Source organism: Aspergillus luchuensis, chromosome 6, assembly GCF_016861625.1.
Source record: "Aspergillus luchuensis IFO 4308 DNA, chromosome 6, nearly complete sequence".
In the NCBI taxonomy this organism is placed as follows: Eukaryota; Fungi; Ascomycota; class Eurotiomycetes; order Eurotiales; family Aspergillaceae; genus Aspergillus; species Aspergillus luchuensis.
This window is the reverse complement of record NC_054854.1, coordinates 2,978,725-3,001,329: the sequence shown is the minus strand read 5'-3', so window position 1 is coordinate 3,001,329 and position 22,605 is coordinate 2,978,725. Positions and strand designations below refer to the sequence as shown.

The following is a 22,605-nucleotide window of genomic DNA, read 5'->3' as shown; positions in this document are numbered from 1 at the left end:
GGTCCTGGTGTTGAAAGAGTGCAGCCGTATCAGCGGATTCCTTCAACATCTCTCAAAATAAAGACATTGCCAAGGTGGCCAAGCCTCTACTCGGGATGGGTGGAGATCAAACGCACTCTAAAGTTAGGAAGAGCGACGCACAAACCCACAACCCGAGATGATCTCTAGTTCAAAAGTAGAGGCGGTACATTGGGAAAGCTACAGCAATTTTTAGATCGATCTTGAATCTATCAGGAGACTTATATACATGCTAATTATCTATGATGTCACTGAATGTTTAGAAGACACTACCTCTCCTTCCATATCAAGCCTTTCACCAATATGTCCCTCTGCTTCAAATCCCTCATCCATGCCTGGCCACAACGTCCGGCGGGTAAGGTACGCCCATATGTGGAGAAAAAAGCAGCCTAACCATAGAGCGACTTGGATAATGGTAGCTGCACTGCCAACCCACTGGATAGGCTTCGAAGCAACCAAATCTCCGATTTTTATTGTTGCCAAAGCAAACCCAGTATTTGGGAACACAGTTGCCCACCAAGTGATATCAAACTTCCATTCATGGTGAGCAGCTAGGATGCTAAGCCACCCAAGCATCCAGAGAAAGAAAGAGAAGATCCACATGAAAATCGACAAGAATACCGCAAGAATGAGTAGAACTTCTGCGGTGTTGACGTGCGAGGCCAAAGGGATATAATGAGCAGGGAATTTTTCTGTTGCAACCTCGGCCATGCCCATTAGCGCGACTGCAGTAAACGCCGGTGGTCCAATAGCAATGAACATCTGAGGTCTGCGGCGCATGGGCGGTAGGCCATAGTGGTGAAGGCCGTAGAAGTATTCACCTAGTATGAATAGAGAAATCAAGAAGCCAAAACCCTGCAAGCACGTTCCAGCAATAAGAATAGGGATGGCAAAGTGATTAGGCTGGGCACCGGCGAGTAGTGAGGCAGTGGTACCGCCGAGCATAGCCGGAAAGGACGGAAGGAGGCGCACAAGCCAGAAAGGTTGGCGAGAAGCCATACGGGTCTGATAAAGATGCCAGTTAAGGCCAACTGCCAGAGATATTGCCACGGCTGTATAAACCCAGAATAGAATCAGCTGAACATATTTCAGCCAGCCTCCACAGGCAGGAACGCCATAACATTCTATTCCAAAAAGTATAGTAGCGAAGCCCAAAGCAGCTGTAGGAATGAGATAGGCTTCTTCCGGGTCGTTGAATGTATTTCTGAAGGCGTGTCGGTTTCGTGTGAATCGTGTGATGAGAGAAGCCCAAATGGCCAAATCAGTGACAATATCAAGAATGAAAAATATCTTTCCAATAATCATAAGACCAGAAAATTTGTGAGGAGTGTTGTAAAGCAGAGTACCAATGCTCCCAGTGCTCATCGAGACCGAGAACCATCCCCAGGAGACCCGACAAATTCTGTCGACAAAGGTCATTGAATGCATGATTCTGTCTTGAGCAGACATTCCAGAAAGACAAAAGCAACGTAATTTCTCAAACAAGATGACAATAGAAGAAAATGAATAACGAAATGAAAAGTCTGTAGGGAAAAATTGACGCAAATAAGGGAGGTGAGGCAACGGCCAGGCCAGGTTTCCTGACCTCCGGATGGAGAAGGCAGTGGAGCCTAGGGGGTCTGGGGCCCCATGGATACACATAAGACGAAATGCCGATTTTCCGGTATGAGGTCAAATATGATATACACTCGTTCCGACTGATCTCTTTCCGAGGAAATACGCTCACGGTACCGCGTTTGCTCGCATACACGGTTACTCTTGTTAGCTTTTTCCTGAATAGAGCTGTGCCCCGGTCATCCCTTGATTTCTATACTCTTCCCTGAAAGGATACCATGCTATAGAACCGGTGGCATTGAGACATATGGTAAAGAAAATACCGCATATCCCTTCCGGCATTGGACGGGGGGCTCTCGAAACTTGGAAGAAGGTCGGATGAAGTCATCGTGTGGCCTGAAATCTACACCGGGAAACGAGCTTGGTGGTTAAATGAATCCTCGTAACATCAATGCATTCGCAATATATAGAAACTGGACTCCGTCAAATGGCTGAAGTATATATCATCTCTCAATCAGTTTGGAAAAAAGTTGCTATTTAAGCTATCCGTTCATATGATTGTAAGCCAAGATAATGAAAGCCTAATAGACTTGGCAAGATCTCCCCAATTTCTCGTAGTAGCTGCAGATCAGATGTTTATTATTGCTTACTAGGTTGACTTGACCAGTCATCTTCCAGGTATTCACTATATGATGTCTGGGCATGTCTTGCTGTAGAAAACATTGTTGCTCCGACTGATTCACTCTTCATGAGACGTAAAACGCCAGACATGGCCAAAAAAAAAAAAAAAAAAGAGATACTCTGGTTGACCAAACAGCCCAGTGAATCTTGAGATTGTCTATTATCGTCATTTGAGATAATAAGGGGTTGTTCGGGGTCAGGGTCAAGTGCCCTCTGCATGTCTATACTTTGTCAATAGAAGCGTGGCTTAGTCAGCCCATCGTGACAATGCGAGTCACCCCAAAGGCTGCCATCTAGTTCGGATTACTCGTTACAAAACTTGCAATATGCGAGATTTTCATGATTGGAGAGAATTTACAACTCATACTCTGTCTCCCGTCATTTTTTCTCGCTGAGCCTTGGAGTTGAGACCATCTACCGGAGAAGGAAAGCTCCGACGTTTCATTCCTCTCAACCGGTCATCCACCGGACTTGAACATCTCCGAACAAAAATACCTCATTGGCCACAGAGTTAAGCGTCATAACAGATTGCCACTTTGAACTTAAGAAGATCAGATCACGCATTGGCACCAAACTGCTTATAACCGGGCAAACACTAGAGCTACCCCTCCATCTACCCCTCCATCTATCTCAAATCACTTCAATACTACACACACCGCCACACCTGATTCACAATGTCTCCCTCCGTCACTCGCAGAACATACAGCATTGCTTCTATCCCCGCGGATGGAATTGGTCCCGAGGTCATCGAGGCCGGTATCACCGCCTTGAATGCTTTGACCGATACCCTCCAGACTTTCAAGCTTGACTTCAAGCACTATGACTGGAGCTCCGAGACATACAAAAAGACCGGCAAATACATACCGGATGGAGGTCTTGACGAATTGAAGAAGCACGACGCTATCTTTTTCGGTGCTGTTGGCGCCCCTGGTGAGTACCCAGGCATCCGAAGACAAAATATTCTCTAACAGGTATAGATGTCCCTGATCACATCTCCCTCTGGGGTCTTCGTCTGGCTATCTGCCAGCCCTTCCAACAATATGCCAATGTCCGCCCCACTCGAGTATTCCGGGGTACCCAGTCTCCCCTCCGCAACTGCAACATTGGGGATCTCGACTGGGTCATTATTCGCGAGAACAGCGAAGGCGAGTATGCGGGCCAGGGTGGTCGTTCTCACACAGGCAAGCCTTGGGAGTCGGCAACCGAGGTTTCCGTCTTCACCCGTCACGCTGTGGAGCGTATCATGCGTTTCGCTTTCGAGACCGCCCAGAAGCGGCCTCGCAAGCTCTTGACTGTTGTTACCAAGAGCAATGCTCAGCGTAACGGAATGGTTCTGTGGGATGAGGTTGCTAAGGTCACGGCTAAGGTAGGCCACTCTTGTTAAATACCCCTCCTATCATCCGAGTACTAATATGGGAACTTTCCAGGATTTCCCCGATGTCACTGTTGATAAGATGCTGGTCGACGCTATGACCACCCGCATGGTTCTGAACCCCAAGAGTCTTGATACTATCGTGGCAACGAACCTACACGCCGATATCTTGTCTGACCTGGCTGCTGCTCTGGCTGGATCTATCGGTATTGCCCCTACCTCCAATCTCGACCCTACCCGCGAGTACCCTAGCATGTTTGAGCCTATCCACGGCTCTGCTTTCGATATCACTGGCATGGGTATCTCGAACCCTGTTGCTACTTTCTGGACCGCGGCTGAAATGCTTGCTTGGCTGGGCGAGCAGGAGGCTTCCGAGAAGCTTCTGACCTGTGTTGAGAATGTTTGCGAGCAGGGCATTCTCACTCGTGACTTGGGTGGCAAGGCTAACACCAAGGAGGTTACCGATGCTGTTGTTGCCGAGATTAAGAAGCTGGGCTCTAAGTAGAATTTTAGGATGACTGTACTCTTGGCTCCAGAGGGCCTTCCGTTGTAAATAGAATTGCAGTTTACGAATATAAACTACAGATAGTAAATGAATATTGAGCACTATTATTGGAGATCATGGAACAAGGTGAAAACGTTGCGAGTACTTGGCATAATAAATATGTTCCCGCTTCTATTGAAAATACTCGCTGAGGGGACAACTCCGAGCCTCAAATCCAGTCACACATCGCCTTATGCAGCTCATAGAATATTTCAAGAGTGCTACCAAGTTGAACACACTAATACGCCCTGGTTATCCTAGACATATGGAAAGAGATGTGCCGACAGGAAATGATCATCAACCTCTGTGGTTTTTTTTTTTTTTTTTTTTTTTTTTTTTTTTTTTTTTCTTTTTTTTCCGATCTCGGAGAAGCAAGTATTATGCGATATTTATCCGTTCTTGCATTTTTAGCCTCTTACGATAAAGCAGCGCACGCATGGCAAGTCTTTCTGCACATTGATGTAATTGCGTTATAAGTAGCCGGACATAGCAACCTCCGGTGAGTGTGGGCTGATTATCACTTCCTCCATCGTCGTGATGTGGTCCAATCATGATGCCGCATTAATTCAAACGCCAAGTATTCCCCGCAATGTATGGGGAAATCCTTGTGCGCTTCCCCAGTTTTACGGGGACCCCAGGTCATTGACAACATGTCTCGGGGTTGGCATACTCTTACCAGTCCGGGGATGGAAAAGTTTTGGGTCCTCCTATATAAAGGAACACAGTCATTTTCCCAATCCACTTCGTTTTTGTCTACTCATATTTCTCATTCATGACTTTTGGTTGAGACCCCATTCAAAATGGCTCAACAACTTTTGCACCTTACTGGCAGTGCTCTACGCATGGCCCAGGTTATCCTCATTGTTGCTCCCGCTTTTATCATTTTCGGCTACAACCAGGCCGGGGCTGGTCCCCTTGCTACCCTCCAATCTTGGGTAGAGGTCTTTCCTCAAATCGACACAATCAATACAACAGGTGCTTTGGAGGCAAAGAATTCAACTGGGAAGGGAGCTGTCATTGCGTCCTTCCAAATTGGTGCGCTGATTGGTGCGCTGTCGTGTACTGTCATTTCGGATCGTCTTGGGCGTCGCAAGACTATATTTATCGGTTCTATTTTCACCATCATCGGTCAATTACTACAAGTGTCGGCCTACTCTTTGATTCAATTTACAGTTGGCCGAATCATTCTGGGTATCGGTACTGGTCAATTCAGTGTTGCTGTACCTGTTTGGCAATCTGAGTGCTCTTCCGCCAAGCATCGCGGTCAGCATGTCATCGCCGACGGTATCTTTATGTGTCTCGGATATGCTCTGTGCAATTGGATCGACTTTGCCTTCAGTCGACTTCCCAATGAGAATACCGGTCAGTGGCGTGGACCGCTGTCGCTTTCCTTCTTGCCATCACTGGTGATCTTGGTCGCGGTCTTCTTACTCCCCGAGTCCCCACGTTGGTTAGTGAGAGTCAACCGTACCGAAGAGGCAACCGCTAGTCTTGCCGCATACAAGGGCATGTCTCCCGAGGACGAAGCAATCAAGTCAGAGATTTCTGGTATTGGACTGTCTTTCGAGAATACCTCTCAATCCACAAGGGCGATCCGCGAGATGTTCTCCAAGGATGATGACGAGCGCCTGTTCTATCGCTTCTGTCTCTGCATCATCTTGCAATTTTTCCAACAAATGTGCGGCGGCAACCTCATCTCAGTCTACGCCTCCACCATCTTCGAAGACAACCTGGGACTGAGCTCTAGTCTCTCAAAGATCCTCGCAGCATCTGCACTCACGTGGAAGTTCGTGTGCTGTTTCATCTCCTTTTTCGCCATTGATCGACTGGGTCGCCGGGCGGTATTTATGATCAGCGGAACTGGCATGGCATTTTGTATGGCCGCAATGGCAATCACCACTAGCTTCGGAGTTGAGAACAGACAGGCGTCGATCGCATCGGTGGTTTTCATTTTCATGTTTAACCTCTTCTACCCCATTGGCTTCCTGGGCGGTAATTTCCTGTACTGCACAGAAGTTGCTCCCCAGCGCCTTCGCGTTGCCATGTCTGCTATCTCCACCGCCAACCACTGGTTGTGGAACTTTGTCGTTGTCATGATCACACCGGTCGCTTTGGATACTATCGGCTACCAGTATTACATTATGTACGCAATCTTATCAGCGTGCATCCCGGTTTTGGTGTACTTCTTCTATCCAGAGACGATGAACCGGAACTTGGAGTTGATCAACCATGTCTTCCGGGATGCGTCGTCGCCTTGGCAGATTGTCTCTATGGCGCGTAATCTTCCCCAGGGGGAAATCACGCCGGCAGAGCTGGTCGCCTATAACAAAGAGAAGGATGATTGCTCTGTTGAGATGAGAGAACATGCATAATCGATTGATGATGTCATTGCTGGGTTAAGTTGGCGATATATATGACAGAGTCAAATTTACATATTTTTACGGATTATATTCCCCATGAGACAATCAATTTACGTTCAAGATTACCGTGTTTGCTGCACCTACGTAAGGTTTTCTAGCTGAATCGTAACCACTATGCTTGTCATATAGCCCCAGCTAAAGACAAGGTGAAACTCACGAGCAAATATTAGATCCTTGGCGTTCTGCAAGCATGGTCTGATAGGTGGGACGGGAATAGGGGAAATATGACGAACCTATTAGGATGCTGACAGAAAGCCCGGAGAAAAACACCCCGCGGCTTGCCGGTCAAATATGCCGCAGCCTCATTCATCTCGGTTTATTAAGCCCTAAACCAGGGTTGGCTATTCCGGTTTTCGGAAGTTTCTTACCCCGACTTAATTTCCGGGGTTGGTTCAACCTTTCAAGAATGTCTGGGCTTGGCATCATCAGCCGCGTCGGAGGTGATCTTTGCTGCGAACTTCGGGAGTTAGTGTGGGTCCTCCAATGGGATCGGACTATACAGCTTGCTGCCGGTCGCGATAAGCCGTCACATCCGGGGTTCATACTAGCGGTTGATGTATGTTATCATTGTAGATGCCATGTCTCCTACCCGGTCCCGTCGGACTTGTTGGAAGCCGATTGAACGCCTCCTGACGTAGGGTCTGTCGGCTCCTAGAATCGGGCTGGGTCGTATACTGGCGACGGAGTCGATATGGTATTATATTATATAGTATCATGTTAATCCCTGGGTGATGGATATAGAAGCCAATGCTTATACTAGAGAATTAATCCACTATTATCAGCACATCAATATCTCACCAGACTATCCTCGAGCATTACTGCGTATCTACATAATCATGGCTCCCTCCACCAATGACTCGCCTCTTGGTATCTCCACCTCACCATTTGCCTGCAGAGTAGGCATCAACGGCTTTGGCCGGATAGGTATGTTGTTATACCTTCTCAGGTAACAGTACAACCCACTCAACATAATTCCTAGGCCGCAACCTCCTCCGCGCATCCCTTGTCCGCTCAGACATCCAAGTCGTCGCCATCAACCACACATGCGTCACAGTCGAAGACCTCATCTACCTCATTCGATATGACTCCTCCATGGGAGACCTCGACGATGGAACATCTATTCAAATAAAATCCGAAAACCTCATCATCATAGACGGCAGCCCCATTACCTTGACCTCTGAGCGCGACCTGAAGAAGCTTAAATGGGATGCCCTGGGCGTCGACTATGTACTCGAATGTACAGGCAAATTCACAAAGTCGCACCAAGCTATAGAACACATCACCTATGGAAAGGCAAAGCGAGTCCTGATCTCTGCACCCTCTGATTCGCCCACCTTTGTCTATGGCGTTAACTCCAGCTCGTACCGTCCTACTGAGGAGAACCTGGTCATTTCTAATGCCAGCTGCACAACGAACTGCGTTACGCCGGTGTTGAAGGTGCTTCATGAGAATTTTGGTGTCGCTCAGGGATTTTTGACGACTATTCATGCTGCTACTCGGTCTCAGCAGGTTCTGGATGGGTATAGCAAGAAGAACCGTCGGCTTGGTGAGTTAACCATTCCACACATATATGATCGACCGGAACTGATCTCTCTGTTTGTAGGTCGTGGGGTCTTCAATAATATCATCCCGACAACTACTGGCGCTTCAAAAGCCGTTGCTTCAGTGCTGCCCGAGCTAAGCGGCAAGGTGACGGGCGTATCGATCCGTGTACCGACGTAAGCTTCACTGAACTCTTCATAGCCAGCACTTACTGACTGAATTGGATACAGACCCAATGTCTCGATGATTGATCTTACAATCAGCACCGAGAAGCCCACATCCCTCTCAGAAATCATTTCTACCTTCCGCGTCGCATCCAAGTCCAGCATGGCTGGCGTGCTGAGGGTTACAGATGAGGAGCTCGTAAGCGCTGACTACAATGGAAGCCCATATAGTGCTATCATTGATGCGCCTGCATGTTCGGAGCTGAATCCTCAGGTGAGTAGGCGCAGTGGCCTTCATGGATCTGAGGCATGCTGACTTGTTTATAGTTCTTCAAAATTATGGCATGGTACGATAACGAGTGGGGTTACTCGAATCGTCTACTGGATCTGGCGACACATGTCCACGCTGCTCAGAACATGCAATAATGTTCTAGATTGGATATAGTAATTTTTGAGCATGGAAATTTAGGGCGTTAGATGGTAGCTTCACTTGTGTCTTTTGTCTATATGACTCCTACGAAGCTATCGGCGTGGTATCGATTTTGATGATTTAGACTATTTTAGCCTGGTAATAGATAGTATTTATGAGGAACACAATTCTTTGTGGATTCTATGATTCTTCTTTTCGAGATGATCTCCAGCTTTGGCTGGCATGAATGCCGCTTCATTGTTATTGTAGACGGCTAATGTTGGGGGATGGCCTGTATGAGACTGTGAAGTAACCACCTCAAAATATATCATCGGTTAAACCAGGCACAACTTGAACATAATCATAGCGCCTCAGCCTTTCCTGGCTCAAGCGATTCAGGATCAATTGGCAAACGTGTAATGACTAATTGCGCGACAATTACTAGGCACCTCCACCGCCTTCAACCATTTGTCCCTTTATTTTAATCTCCGTGGACCCTAGGCTATCTGCTCGACTTTTCCGGACTGTCTTGGCGATAAGGGACAAGATCTGGGACTGGAGCTTGGCAGTACAAAATTATTAATTGACATGTGCTCATTATATTTCTCTGACATTAAAGATCGAGTACATACGACCACAGGGTGTGGAAAACAGGGCTTCCCGTCCGCTCAGCCGTACTTAAGCCACACGCCGGGAGGTTAGTAGTTGGGTGGGTGACCACCAGCGAATCCCTTCTGTTGTATGTTTTTGTTTTGATCCCATAGCTGGGAAATCAAAATCATTGTGAACTCTGTTACATGATAAGAACGTTTGCTACTCTATTTGAATAGTGCTGAAGGTCGTGTCTTAGCCCGCACATTCCTAAAATTTCTTGCCGTGTGAGATCTATATGCATGATGTGGCGATCTGCTCCAGTGGCATTAGTATATCCATTCTTGAGTCATGGTAGTTATCGCCAAGTTGTTCTATATATTCCATGTATACCAAGCCTGTATCCTGACAGCGTCAAGCTATGCGAAGTAAATCAAGCCTTGAATGCAGCTAGGAACACTGATAATTATTCTCTCCTATAGATGTCAAGTCGAGGTCTAGCTGAACTGGATCAGCTCCCCTGTCCTTGCGCGATACCCCAGACTGTAACAAACGATAAACAAGAACGCTCTTGTTCTCTAATAGAGAAGAATGAGAGTAAAAATTGGTCATATTCAGCTAATTTTCCTGCACTACCTCCGTGAAGCCAGAATCAAAACCGCTGGCCACGAGAAGGCCTGCTTAGCATGAACGCCACCCATTTCTGCCTGCAGACGCTCCCACAATGGCTGCACCGGCTCCCTGTCCAAGTGGCAAAAGGGGAAGATGTATTCGACAAATGCCTTCAGCTCCGCGACCGTCCAATTCTTGCGCCAGAGCTGACGGTCCTCAATCTCATGCAGGGTCTCGGTTGCACCAACTCGACTGACAGGCTGCACAGGAAAATCGCACGCACGAGGGCTAAAGAAGCCCATATTTGTCCACGTAGAGTTCCACTTCCGGCGCTCCACAGCCGTCCAGTCTTGAGCAGCGAACGGAATATAATCCAGCCAGCTCGCCATGCCATCTGCAGCGCGCTTCCAGCCGGCGCGGTGGGCGGGACCCTGGCCTTGGATGACTGCCCCGAAGTGATGGTCAATGATGCAATCCAGCAGGGACTGGCGTCGTGCCGTTGTGGGTCCGGACTCCGCGAAATGTGCTCGACCGTAAAACCAGATGGCGAGCGTGCCTCCAGGCTTAAGGATGTGACCGAAGCTCCGTAGGGCTGCTTCCGTATCCATTAGGGGAAACATAAGCGCACATGCTACTAGGTCGGCCGATGCTGACGGGTAGCGGCCTCCCAGCTCTTCTCCCTTGGTTACGGCGAACGAGAAGCGAGGTTTCTGCTGCTGTTGAGAATATCTGGTTTGTTCAAGCATGTGACGCGCGTAGTCGACGTGGTTGGAATTGTTATCACTGACGACGATGTGAGCGAATCGTTGGGCCAATTTGGCTGATACCTGTCCCGGGCCTGCGCCAACATCATGTGCAACGGCGAAGGAGCCACTGTGTGCGCGGTGGTAGTCATAAATAAGATTGAAAAAGTCATCGGAGTACTTGGGGCGTGTGGTCAGATAGCCCTTCCAATATCGAGCTTCGTCCTCCAGACTTAGTTTCCAGACGTTAGTCGGGTCACTGCTGCTGTTGCTCAGGCATCGCACCGAGGTAGTGCGAGCCAGCTTTTGACAGTAGTTGCCTGTGGTGAATACCATAGCCATTGTCCTTGGGGAGTTGAACATTTTTGAAAGCTTGAACGGTGAAGTTGAGTTGGAGGGGGAGAGAGAAAGTGTGGTGTTGTAAATACACCGACTGCACACAGCCCAACCAAACATCAGCCCAGGCTAAACTAAAATGGATGCTGTTGTCCGATACTCCATCAATCCTGACCAAGACATATAACTGCAAACTAATTTCCTGATCTCCTGTAACTAATTCTATACGCGTGAAAGAGAGTGTTTTAGTACATTAACAACAACATGACTCGTGGCAGGGCTAGCTACGCGCGTGTCGCCTCTTCTGAAGGGCACCCACACCGACCCAAGGCACTTCGTCCAACTACTACAGCCTTTGTTTTTGCTCTCTTGTTCATGTCAAACATCGCCTTTCTCGGCCTATGGTTGCAATCCACGCAATTGAGCGATACATGTGTTAAGCCTAAGCTCTCATACTGTATGTTCAGAACCGAAGACCAACCGACTACCTTAGGCTCTGAGGATTAGATTGCTAACATACTTCTTTAAACCCCTAGCTCCAGCCCGTACAGCGATCAAATACGAGCCACGGCGCCTTTACCGAGATATCGACCACAACGACTTTACAGGTGACCCTCGACCGGAATTCGATGCAGCGTGGAATCATTTGCTACAACGTGCGTACAACCCCCCAGTTACAGTTGTTGCCCTCTATATTATACCAACCCCTAATGAATCAGAATGCTACTCTGAGTAAAACTAAAACTAACTGCGAATACACAGCAATGACCATCAAAATCTCAAAAGAGGAGCTCTCCAATCTCCCTGACTCAAGCATCGCTTTCAAAGACGGGTCCGGCTACATCGCCGAGTTGGCCGTCTACCATGAACTGCATTGCATTGTATTCAACCAACCCCCCTTTCCGTAACTCAGAAACCCCCCTCATCTAATGACAGCTTGTCCTCTTAGAAACGTTTGCGCCGCCATTTCCATCTCGACCGGTATTACCCGAACATGACAGCGGACGAATGGGAGCGCGAGCAAACCCACGTCAACCACTGCCTGGAATACTGGCGCGAGGCAGCCATCTGCCGCGGAGACACGACGCTCAGCACGTTCCAGTGGCTAGGGGGCTTGCCATATTCGCGGGTGTACAGCGACCATGAGTGTGTCAACTGGGCGACACTTGACGGGTGGGCACGCGGACGGATGGTCAATATGACCAGCTTTGAACACTTGGTGGCCCCGTGATTGCCGTAGTATTTTTCTGTAAAAGGCAGAAGGTCCTCTCTGTTTTATACTGTAATATAAATAATTCAATGTGTTCCCTATAAAGTGAAGATGGCCACTACATTGTATGACTTTCCCTTTGAAAGTAGAAATAGAGCACTTGTAGAAGGCGTTCACTCCGCCCAGGATTTCTATGGATTGACACAGCCCTTCTCCCCCCAATAAGCATCATTATCAGTCAGGTCAGGATTCCTGTATCAGACGAGTTGGCCCACTTTTCTGCCCAGGCAACCACACTTCGATAGTCCCGGCACTGCTTCGGCTGGCCCCAGCCGCTTGTGACGTGAGTTACCGGATCCAGAACCTCGAGGTTAGTATCGGCCGCGCACATTAGCGTCTGGCGTAGGTAGTCGAAGCAATGCTGGATATGGGATAGGGTCATGCGGGTGCCCGTGTGGTGGATGTAGTCGTCGGGTGGGTCTTCGGGATCACCGTCGTCGGCAACAGCGGCTCCTTCCCCCTTGGTCAGATTGGCTTCCTCGATCGCGCTGTGATAGGAGACCACAATGGCATGCTTATTCGTCGAACCTTTACTGTTAGTTTGTCTGGGATCCTGTCCCGCACAGGGTGAATAATGACAGGTGGAAAAGCCATTAGGCAAACACACAGACTCACCAAGCAGTGGAGTTGGTGAAAGACAGCGACATTAGAAATGAACGGAGCTAGTTCAGGATGGTGCACGAAGCCTCGACCGACTATTGCCCATATTGCGTGCATCGATTCCATGTCAGTCTGTTACTTCAATATCTCCTAGCTGGAGCCCCGCTCGCTTTTCTATACCAAAGCTCTTCCTTTCTTACCTGGAATAATGAAGTTCCACGCCTCCTCCGACTCCGGGGTTGGGCGTTGAGAGAATGTACGGTTGTGTGACCAGACGGTCGTGGTGGAGCCAGGGGGCACTGGGCTTGGTCATTGGACACTGTTGCATGTGGGGAAGAGCAAGGTCTTTGCTTACAGAGTAACCCATCACTCGCCGAGACAACTGACAATCTCTTGCCTACAACCCAACCTAACGTTAAGGCTAGGGTGGTAGCCACGAGAATCCGGATGCCCTCTGCTACCACTCGGGCTTGCATCGATGAGGGTAGACGAGCTGCTTGGCGTATGGCAATTGAACCTTTTGGCTCTGCAGCTTGTGCTGTGCCGAGAGAGTAATAAGTGGCCACTTGTGTTTTCAAAGACAAGACCATGATTGCGATTGTCTGTGAAGCTCTCTTCCGTGAAAAAGTCAAACACCGGCGATGAGCGGATGTAGGTAAGTATATTTGAGGGTCAGTCAAATATGGCTGCTGCGCTGCAAGGAACATTCGCTATCTACGGCTTGGGTAAGGATTAGCCCCTGCATCGTGAACGTAGACGATGTTGATGGGACTTATCCCATTGGCCGTCGTCGAACTTTCAGACTGTAGGTAGTCAGGCAAAACTAGAAGAACTACAAACCGGGTGTTACTGCACGACGACAAGGCGGGTCTACAATCGAACGCAAGATGGGTCGGTCCAGGCCTCTGCACCCCGACCCGCGATTATTTGTTAATCCAGTCCGCTACATATTAGTGATACGGCTGGAAGGACTTTAACCAGGAGCTGGAACATTTATAGGCGCTGCATGCCTGCCGGGAGCCAGAGAAATAGACAGCCAATTCTTTCCCCTCATCCCGAGTATCTGACTAGTATTAAGGCTGCTGCTACATGCCTATAAGTGAACCCCAAGAACGAAAACAACGCTCGCTTTTCAAATCAGCTTCGAGATAAAAGATGCGTGTTCCACTACCCCTCTTTGTTCTGGGGCTCTTGGTGGGCCTAACCGCTGCCTCCCCTCTTGGTATGTTATCACACCGCTTATTTGTTTGTGGCCGTGTATGAGCTGACAGGGGTTTGAAGCCTTCAAAGATGCGGACAACCTGGTTCGAAAAAGCTGGTCAGCAAAACGGGCAGACGCAGACGATATGGTGCGCAACAGTTGGTCTCAGTAAGCTATGAGCAAGAAGCCGAGAACTCTGGTAGAATGGACTTGGGATGTGTTAGTTGAAGTGAAGGTCCAAGGCGAATGGGAGGATGCTGGCGTGATGTTTCCCCTGTATCATTATGTCTATTAGCCATGACCCCTAGCCGAGCTAATGCAGTACAACACTTGAGGGGACATTCCAGCACAGCAAAAGGAGACTTGTGGAAATGATTTGAAGAAGTGAACTGTTAGTTGTTTGCGCCCCTTAGCCTATTTGTAACAGAGACAATGTCCCATCTTCCTGTCCCCCTCTTCACAACATCTGTATAGAAGCACTTGAAGCGATGGGGCCGGCGTTGATTGTTCTCATCACTGGTAGGGGTCTCACACCGTAAAGGTCCACCCTCCGTGTAAGCTGATGAGCAGGAAATAGGAGCTAACCGTGGCCTCGGCTTGGCCACCGCCAAAGAGCTTCTCCTCACCACCAACTTCCACATTATCGTGGGAAGCCGTCACCCATCTAACGGAAATGAGGCCATTCAGGGCCTCCGGTCCCTGACAGGAATCCAGGGAACGGTGTCGGCTGTGACCTTGGACGTAACCTCCGGGCCTTCAATCGAGGCTGCCAGGTCCCAGATTGAATTAACCTTCGGAAGACTCGACATTCTTGTCCACAACGCGGGCGTCTACCTTCTTCCTACGGAATCATCAGCCTCGCACGTCAGAGCCAAGATCCTTGAGTCGACCCTAGAGGCCAATGTCAGCGGTCCTGCTCGTGTGACGGAGGCATTTCTTCCCCTTCTCCTGGGCCCCCAGTCCCAGCGGAATGAAGTGCTTTCACCTCGAATTGTCTTTGTCAGCTCGTCCATGGGCTCACTGAGCCACAATGCGAACCGCAGTTCCCCACACAGTGGAACACCCATGCTATCGAGTACCGCATCAGCAAGGCAGCATTGCATATGCTACTGGTCGAGTATCATATGGCGCTGACAGGCGTGGTAGTCGTTGGGGTGGACCCTGGGTTCTGCGCCACGGATATCATTGGAGACGCAGAAGCACTGCGGCAGATGGGTGCTGCAGAGCCCGACAATGGGGCCCGAATCATCGCAGAGGTAGTGAAAGGGGGTAAAGATGACCAGCCCGGACGAGTTCATAGTGCGGAGGGATTGGTTCCGTGGTAGGGTACTCTGGTGCACGCGTTGAAGGGGTAGTCTACAATGTCGTGCTATCTTTACCGTACCTAACCCTATCTCGCTTAAGAACAAAATGCATCCCATATTAGTATGCCTAGTATTCACTCTCTATTTAGATAACGTGATCCTTGCATATGTCATTTTCAGATTTGCGGTGCAAGGTTGTAGATATGTACATTCTATCATATGTTTGCGTCTGACAATGGGAACAAACAAACCTCATTTCCGTTTTGGCTCGGTTGACAAGGATGCTCTGCCTGGCTTATGCGAGGTGTTTAAGTCCAACCAACGTAGGCTCAATATGCTTCTACCCTTTTCATTGAGTTGCAAAAATCTAAACCCGGCGCCAAAGGACCCCAATAGGGTCTTTCGATCAGAACGAGGCTATGTTTACAGTTCTATTGCTTCGCCACTCGTATGTGTGGCCGATTTAAGTTATAAAATGGTATTGGTCCGTTCGATTATGGGAAAGGTTGATCAATATACACAGATACCAAACAGATCTTTTCTATACCCCCGAGATATATGTTAAGTTTAGCTGCCATGGGAGTCGACCATTACTCCAAACAGGAGATGATTGGATTGGGAATCACGTTCCTGTTTCTACCGTGTATCTTTGTAGGCTTCCGAATATGGGCAAAGTGGCTGTCCCGCCGCTCGCTACAAGCCGATGATTATCTCATATTTAGGGGACTGGTGAGTCCATTCCACTACGTATACATTACTCGTCTCTAAGCTTCGCTCTTCTCTAGGCCTTGTCTATAGGCTGCTCAATAACCCAACTGGTAGGTCAGTTCTCCTAATCGCAACCAGTCCCTAGTGGGCAGGGCTGACATCCAGAAAGGATCAATCGATGGCTTGCTGGGTCAACATGAGACTACCGGTCCTGACGGGCAGCCTCTGCTACATGACCCGAAATTCCTAACCTACCAGAAAGTCAGTTCTTCACCCGCACCAGAGCAGGAGAATCAAAAGCAATTATTCAATGCTGTGATATTAATCAACTTTGGCACAGTGCAAGTTTGCCAGTCAGATGATGGCTGTCGTGGGCCTCGGGTTAACCAAGATATCCCTACTTGTATTAATGCGGGGGATCTTCGCGGTCTCGCGAACATTCAGGCTTGGCTCGAATATCCTCGTTGGTCTTACTGCCATCTGGACCATCTCATTTTTTATCAGTAATCTGTTTACGTGCTATCCGATCACAGCTCTAGTGGAGGAGTATTACGGCCACAAATGCCTTAACAGCCTTGCTATGTGGTACGCAGGTTGCATCACGGACGTGCTTATTGACTTGATCATTATGGTTCTCCCTCTCCCTATGATCTTCAAATTGCAGTTGCCCCAGAAGCAGAAGCTGGCAATATCAGCCATGTTTGTCATGGGTACTGCGTACGTCTCCTCCCACCGGCAATCCTCAAGAAGAGTCAAAGTGGAACGGAGCTAAAATAGGCAAACAGAGTCGTCGGAATCAGCATAACTCGGATGGCCATGTACTTTCATATAGGTGCGACCTACTTGGAGCACTATAACGACGATTCTTGTAAGTCAACTTCGCTCACAGAACGATTGAGGGGAAAGGAAAAGCCACGCAGATTACTCATTCGGGACATCGAGCAGACTTTATCTCGCCCGTTGTCTTCTGGACGAACATCGAAAGCTCTCTCGCCGTTATCCTTGCCTGCCTGCCCACGTTGCGTCCGCTGTGGACTTTCTACCACGGCGGCCGTCGGGGAATGCCCGACCCCCCTTCATACGAACCCTATAACTCCTCGCGGCGGAGCCGCCACAAACGCATTCACGAACCCTTCAACTAGTTAGATACCATCAATCTTGTTGGGCGTCCGGACCGATAAGGGCACACTAGAGCTCTGGGAAAGGTTTGCTACTCTTTGCGGATTATGGATTCTTTCTTAAGTGGTTAATGTTACTTTATTAACATGTTGACAATATGTTTATGATAGATTCTACAAATTCCATCTTTGCAACGATCTACCACTCCTGTATGATTCAAGTCAGGGTAGTAATAAGCACATACGACCATAGGGTGTGGAAAATAGGGCTTCCCGTCCGCTCAGCCGTACTCAAGCCACACGCCGGGAGGTTAGTAGTTGGGTGGGTGACCACCAGCGAATCCCTTCTGTTGTATGTTTTTGCATCACTCTTTCTTTTTTTGGTAAGGAGTGTAACGAACTCAGAGTACGAACTCTTCTTTCTACAAGGAGTGGGTAGATATATTGATTTCCATTTCTGTACTTTTTCCTTTAATTCGCACAAATAAAGTGAAAGTTTCTGATTACGCTAAGTGAATAAATAACGGCGTGCATTCTGGACGGTGTGATGATGAGTAAAAGGACACTGGTCATTAATAGGGCTTTAATTTTCACCAAATTAGAGTCTCGGTGATTAATATATTTAAAAATAATCTATATGTATATATATTCCTACTTCATAACTGACTCCGGGAATTCGGGTCCTACTAGCTTAATGGCTTGGCTATGTAGCAAAGTAGTGCAAAAGTAGATTACAGAGCTCATCCGGGTTCTGGCACCGGATGTTGCTGGAATAAACCCATGCACTAGGTTCCCAATATTCCCGATATTCTTGGGCGCCCAGACTGAAGAAACTAACTCTGTATATGCTCTAGCATAACCTCTATTTATTTCAAGGCGTCTCAACGAACACGATACAAAAAACATAGAAAGTATGTTCAGGGGCATCTGTGTTGGAAATCATAATTGTGTTGCTCACAGGGATGTCATCATCCCGTGCCTTAAACAGGTGTCGTGGTTTCGATCGTCGATGTCTTCTGCCGGCGAGTGCTGTTAAAGACAAGCTTTATGGTCGGAATAGTCGTGATCATAAAGAGCAGCCATTCTAATGCGCCGAAGACTATTGCAACCTTGAGAAACACACAGTCATTCTCTTCCGCCGGACATGGATTACTCCCCACATTAACCGCCACGGCAATGAAACCCGCGAGCCATGAGAGAAGAGCCACAACCTCAACAATGACAGAAACGGAGCCAATCACTGCATGCTCTGCAAAGCTGATTCCTGCAGTGAAGAAGAGAAAGATAACGCCCAGAAATGTCCACCCAGCACAAAACATCAAGAAGCCCCACTCGTCAGGGACGCCAGCGTAAGCGTAGAAGTTTCCGTATACGAAGTGCACGTAGTCAGTGTGGCCGCGATAGACGTGGATAGCTAGGCGATGGTAGTCAGAATAAATAGATATCTTGATGGAGTAGGATACACTGGTGGGTTCATACAGTAGCCGTCTGTCCCTATGACGATGATGGCGAAGATGAGCTGCAGCGCTCGCAGGGTAACATCGACTGTTCTATTCGCTGCTATGTTTATGGCCATTTCCTTGGCCATGATATGCAACACTCTGTGATTGAGACTTGAACGGTGATTTGGAACGTCGAGTTAATGAGAAAACTGAGGAACACGGCGTAAGTAGACGAAGAGATAGAGATCGTAGACACAGGGGGCGGGATGCGGTCCTCTTAACAACCTGCCCCGGCAGTCAGCCAGCCAGTAATCTACACTTAGAATTATTTTGGTGCATGAAGCAATTTAACCTTTTTGACTATACTGCTAAAAGCCATCCCAGTTTCTCTCCTGCCTCTTTGATGTCATCCTCATGCATCCTGCAACGATATTGACGGAAATGAGGGCGCTGCGGCGGGGCGAAGCAGAGTCAAAAATGTGACCATACTTGATTAAGGGCTAGGAAAAGTGTAAGGAGGCCTAGGCTACCGACTAATACAGCACACGGACCAATAAGCAACAATAAACTGTCAAAAGACCGAGATCATCTCCACTTATGCATCCGTTGAGTCTTTACTTAATCCGGTTTAGCAGCAATAAGCACCAAGCTGAGCTCCACCAGCACTTTAACGGCGCACGAAAGGCCTCAATCAGACTCCCGGGAGATGCTAGGTAAAAGACCCAACATCGATAACACATTGCCCATGCAGACGTAATCACAATAAACAACCATCTGATTCGGACGAGATTTTATGTGGTTTTTAATATATCTTGCTATGCATTCAGCACAGGACGGGACAGGGATCAGCGATGCGAGCAGCTTAGCTAGAGTTTGATGGGTCTCTCCATACACATACAGACATCAGCCGCTTCTGTGCACAATTGAGCCACTAAATATCTTATATTTCAATAGTTTCTGACCAGTACATCCAACCATCCTGGCAAGAATAATCAGTATGTCCCCACCCTTGCATGAGAGGGGGGTTGGGCCGCTGGAAAATAACGTCTACGGCGTGGCGGCTCTCGCCATTGAATCTTGGAGACACCGAGTAACCGTACACTCTCTGTCCTTCAATAATATCACAGGCAGCCAGCGGAGCGCTGGGAGAAGGAAGAATACTGGAAATCATCTCTAGGGCGGCCAGTCGAGCACCGATGGCCGCCAGGATTCGTCCATCGGCAGGCCCCTCGCGGCTTTGTTCGTTAAGTAATGCCGTCGCTACAGCACGCAGTGACGGATTTCTGCACTTGATGCTCACGATGAAGAGAGGGCTAACAATTCCTGGACGCGTTGAGAAGCGTTTGAAAGCACTGGGTTTGGTCCGCCGCTTCAGCCGGGCCGACGCGGCAGCATCACTTATTATGCTTTGGAATTGGTCATGATGTTCATCGTACGCTGTCTCGTACGGGCTGTGAGCACACAAGACGAAAATTAACGCCGATGTTAGCTGTGTCCGAGTCGCATAGATCTCTGCCAGCATGTCCAAATCTTTCGGCGTCGGCGTCGCAGACGAATATCGGGCTTGCAGTGTCGTGGCGAGCGCTGCAAGGCCATCAAGAACGAAACGACACTCGGCCGCCGCATCATATTGAGCCTTACACATGGTGGAATCATGCTCTTTCCAGTTTGAATACGTGTATCGCAGATGTGAAGCCTCCTCAATGAACTGATAGGATCGATAAAGACAGTGCATTGCGGCGTCAATCGCAAGCTCTGGTTCACAAAATTCATCGTCTCCAGTCGGTACTCTAGGAAAGTCCAGGTACATATATTGCGGTGTTTGGGACAAACCGTAGCTGCCAATCAGGAGGTTTATCTTTACTAGTGCATCTTTGATTGTACTGAGCATTTCGGCAGATGAAACTTGCCAGCGATGCTGTTCGGCCTGGGTCAGGATCTGTACGGCGCCAAGGAAATGAGTGAACGCATTTTGCTCGTGTTGGCTTAGGATCTCCACGTAGGCTAGGACCATGGATGCCAGAGTCAGGGACTCTGCACCGACGCTCCCATTGTTAAAATCAGATCGCAGCCTTGCTAGAGCTGAGCCATAATAGTCCCAGGTGGAGTAGGGCCGATGGCCGATCAAGTTTATCTGCGATGATTCATACGCCGCCCCGAAAGCGACCGCGGCGGCCTTGACACATTCGACCTGACTCGCTAGCTGGAGAAATACATGCCCCCAAGCACTACCTTCTCGCGGATGGCAGTCTCTGCTGTCTAGAAACAACACGTGAGCTGCAAGATAGCTTAACCTCTCCGCATGGCTGTCCATTGTGAACCCGCATTTTAGAGCAGGCTGCAAAGCTGATAACAATGATGACTTGGCTTCATGGATGTAACCGCCGCACACTCGACCGGCTTTAAGGCATCGCCTGCACAGGGGCTTTTGCTCGTCGCACTTGACTCGATGTGCCCTGCATCTTGGTCAGTCGACTTGGTGACATGATAGCAAGATGAAGACCATCCCATACTTGCAAGTCACGCAGCCCCGTTTCGACTGCGACACAACGACGCGTACCCGCTTCGAAGAGGCATTATTTTGGGACCCCAGTGCTGTAAAAGATTGAGAATTATTCGGCAGCTCTTCCATGATTGTTCCAAAGCTGACGTTGACATGTGTAGCGTCCGGGTCGATCAGTCATGGCTGGATTTAGTGCATCTTCGGGCCGAATTCACTCCGGGTGCAGCCCATACTAGTGCTTACTATCTACTCAACAATCTTCGTTATTCAATCTTGCTCTCCTCTTGCTCTTTCCAAGTTCGTGTTTATTATGATTATATATATATCCTTGGGATGTTGGAGGCTTAGGAACCAACCACGCAGGCTTAGACTGAGGAGCGTGGTACTTATCGAAACGAATATCTACTACTAAGTATATATTGAGTATATTATTTACCTCTTCAGTTATCAACATCTTCTTTTTGTTCCTAACATTCACATTTAACTTTATCTTACCAGCTGCCGACTAAGCCTTGTGCCAGCATTAGCGAAATGACTATGCATCGCACCCATGGGAAAGATATGGTAATAAGAAGAATATAAGTTACAACATTAAACATTAACGGATACTAGTAGGGAATAACGCTAACCATGAGAACAACGGAAACAGAATTCTATCGCACCACTACTGGCCAACTAGTGGGTAGCAATTCGAAGCACATCTCACTGGTCCAACTAGAATAAGTCTGCTGATAAAACTACTTAGCCGTACAACTGATCTGGCCGAACAAAGGTCGGCATGTCAGTGAATTCAAATGGGGATTGGGAACCAGATCTGGCCATATGCGGCGATACCACCGAGCCATCTCCTGGAGTTGGTGCCCTAGCTGTATAGCTTGGCCATGTAGCAGGATGGCGCAAGATTGGGGTTTGAAGCTCAATCAATTCTTGCTCGGCGGAGTTAGGCTGGTCAGTTCCTTGAACAAGATCGTCAAATAACAGCTCAACATGACCGCGGTCCTCGGGTGCAGCTTTCCGTATCCGCACCTTCGCCACACGAGCATAAGTCTTCGCTGATCGGATCCCTGCACCCGTATTCTCCAAAACTATGGGCGCAGGCTGGGAGTTCTGAGCAAGCGCAATCATCTCTCCTAGAGATTTCCAACTGCCTGACGTGTGCCTTCGATAGATGACTAGAACCATGTGAATGACTGCCAACATGATGTGCATCAAGAGGATTGGCAAGGCTAGGTAAGAGGCAAGTGAACTTTGAATAGAGAAGCCACTAATTTTCATATCGGCCTTTAGTGTTGTGACTGCATGCGGACCGGGACATGAAGCATTGCTGGAAGTTTGCTTGAGTGTCGGTATCTGGAATTCGAACTCAGGCAAGTAGCCAGTGTTCGCGACATTCCAGTTACAGGATGGATCGGAAGGAGTGAACAGTTGATAGCTGCCTGTTCTGCTAAGGCCGTCCACCACCACGCTGCCGAT

At 48.5% G+C, this 22,605-nt stretch overlaps 13 protein-coding genes across 13 annotated transcripts; 7 read left to right on the top strand and 6 right to left on the bottom strand.

Annotated features, from left to right (window-relative positions):
* Positions 1-258: 258 nt before the first annotated feature.
* AKAW2_61028S (tellurite-resistance/dicarboxylate transporter family protein) lies at positions 259-1,446 on the bottom strand (the record flags this gene model as incomplete). The annotated part of the gene is made up of 1 exon (XM_041693219.1): positions 259-1,446. One exon carries the CDS (start codon positions 1,444-1,446, stop codon positions 259-261), a length of 1,188 nt encoding a protein of 395 aa, XP_041546526.1.
* A 1,481-nt stretch (positions 1,447-2,927) lies between these two features.
* On the top strand, positions 2,928-4,130 carry AKAW2_61027A (putative tartrate dehydrogenase; the record flags this gene model as incomplete). Its single annotated transcript, XM_041693218.1, has 3 exons — positions 2,928-3,183; positions 3,231-3,619; positions 3,681-4,130. 3 exons carry the CDS (start codon positions 2,928-2,930, stop codon positions 4,128-4,130), a joined length of 1,095 nt encoding a protein of 364 aa, XP_041546525.1.
* An 839-nt stretch (positions 4,131-4,969) lies between these two features.
* AKAW2_61026A (sugar porter family MFS transporter) lies at positions 4,970-6,541 on the top strand (the record flags this gene model as incomplete). Its single annotated transcript, XM_041693217.1, has 1 exon — positions 4,970-6,541. The coding sequence occupies one exon, from the start codon at positions 4,970-4,972 to the stop codon at positions 6,539-6,541; it is 1,572 nt and encodes a 523-aa protein (XP_041546524.1).
* Positions 6,542-7,320: 779 nt separating this feature from the next.
* Positions 7,321-8,721, top strand: AKAW2_61025A (type I glyceraldehyde-3-phosphate dehydrogenase; the record flags this gene model as incomplete). Its single annotated transcript, XM_041693216.1, has 4 exons — positions 7,321-7,513; positions 7,569-8,307; positions 8,362-8,569; positions 8,623-8,721. The coding sequence occupies 4 exons, from the start codon at positions 7,321-7,323 to the stop codon at positions 8,719-8,721; spliced, it is 1,239 nt and encodes a 412-aa protein (XP_041546523.1).
* Positions 8,722-9,927: 1,206 nt separating this feature from the next.
* Positions 9,928-11,013, bottom strand: tpcM (methyltransferase tpcM; the record flags this gene model as incomplete). The annotated part of the gene is made up of 1 exon (XM_041693215.1): positions 9,928-11,013. The coding sequence occupies one exon, from the start codon at positions 11,011-11,013 to the stop codon at positions 9,928-9,930; it is 1,086 nt and encodes a 361-aa protein (XP_041546522.1).
* Positions 11,014-11,250: 237 nt separating this feature from the next.
* AKAW2_61023A (oxidase ustYa family protein) lies at positions 11,251-12,217 on the top strand (the record flags this gene model as incomplete). Its single annotated transcript, XM_041693214.1, has 4 exons — positions 11,251-11,443; positions 11,523-11,642; positions 11,749-11,867; positions 11,936-12,217. The coding sequence occupies 4 exons, from the start codon at positions 11,251-11,253 to the stop codon at positions 12,215-12,217; spliced, it is 714 nt and encodes a 237-aa protein (XP_041546521.1).
* Positions 12,218-12,434: 217 nt separating this feature from the next.
* On the bottom strand, positions 12,435-12,982 carry AKAW2_61022S (uncharacterized protein; the record flags this gene model as incomplete). The annotated part of the gene is made up of 2 exons (XM_041693213.1): positions 12,435-12,770; positions 12,872-12,982. 2 exons carry the CDS (start codon positions 12,980-12,982, stop codon positions 12,435-12,437), a joined length of 447 nt encoding a protein of 148 aa, XP_041546520.1.
* Positions 12,983-14,011: 1,029 nt separating this feature from the next.
* AKAW2_61021A (uncharacterized protein) lies at positions 14,012-14,229 on the top strand (the record flags this gene model as incomplete). Its single annotated transcript, XM_041693210.1, has 2 exons — positions 14,012-14,078; positions 14,138-14,229. 2 exons carry the CDS (start codon positions 14,012-14,014, stop codon positions 14,227-14,229), a joined length of 159 nt encoding a protein of 52 aa, XP_041546519.1.
* Positions 14,230-14,545: 316 nt separating this feature from the next.
* AKAW2_61020A (uncharacterized protein) lies at positions 14,546-15,382 on the top strand (the record flags this gene model as incomplete). Its single annotated transcript, XM_041693209.1, has 3 exons — positions 14,546-14,576; positions 14,635-15,032; positions 15,101-15,382. The coding sequence occupies 3 exons, from the start codon at positions 14,546-14,548 to the stop codon at positions 15,380-15,382; spliced, it is 711 nt and encodes a 236-aa protein (XP_041546518.1).
* A 555-nt stretch (positions 15,383-15,937) lies between these two features.
* Positions 15,938-17,211, top strand: AKAW2_61019A (uncharacterized protein; the record flags this gene model as incomplete). Its single annotated transcript, XM_041693208.1, has 6 exons — positions 15,938-16,090; positions 16,147-16,183; positions 16,239-16,330; positions 16,410-16,786; positions 16,855-16,937; positions 17,015-17,211. The coding sequence occupies 6 exons, from the start codon at positions 15,938-15,940 to the stop codon at positions 17,209-17,211; spliced, it is 939 nt and encodes a 312-aa protein (XP_041546517.1).
* A 956-nt stretch (positions 17,212-18,167) lies between these two features.
* On the bottom strand, positions 18,168-18,775 carry AKAW2_61018S (MARVEL domain-containing protein; the record flags this gene model as incomplete). The annotated part of the gene is made up of 2 exons (XM_041693207.1): positions 18,168-18,601; positions 18,667-18,775. The coding sequence occupies 2 exons, from the start codon at positions 18,773-18,775 to the stop codon at positions 18,168-18,170; spliced, it is 543 nt and encodes a 180-aa protein (XP_041546516.1).
* A 794-nt stretch (positions 18,776-19,569) lies between these two features.
* AKAW2_61017S (Zn(II)2Cys6 transcription factor domain-containing protein) lies at positions 19,570-21,261 on the bottom strand (the record flags this gene model as incomplete). The annotated part of the gene is made up of 2 exons (XM_041693206.1): positions 19,570-21,085; positions 21,143-21,261. The coding sequence occupies 2 exons, from the start codon at positions 21,259-21,261 to the stop codon at positions 19,570-19,572; spliced, it is 1,635 nt and encodes a 544-aa protein (XP_041546515.1).
* A 612-nt stretch (positions 21,262-21,873) lies between these two features.
* AKAW2_61016S (uncharacterized protein) lies at positions 21,874-22,407 on the bottom strand (the record flags this gene model as incomplete). Its single annotated transcript, XM_041693205.1, has 1 exon — positions 21,874-22,407. One exon carries the CDS (start codon positions 22,405-22,407, stop codon positions 21,874-21,876), a length of 534 nt encoding a protein of 177 aa, XP_041546514.1.
* Positions 22,408-22,605: the final 198 nt, after the last annotated feature.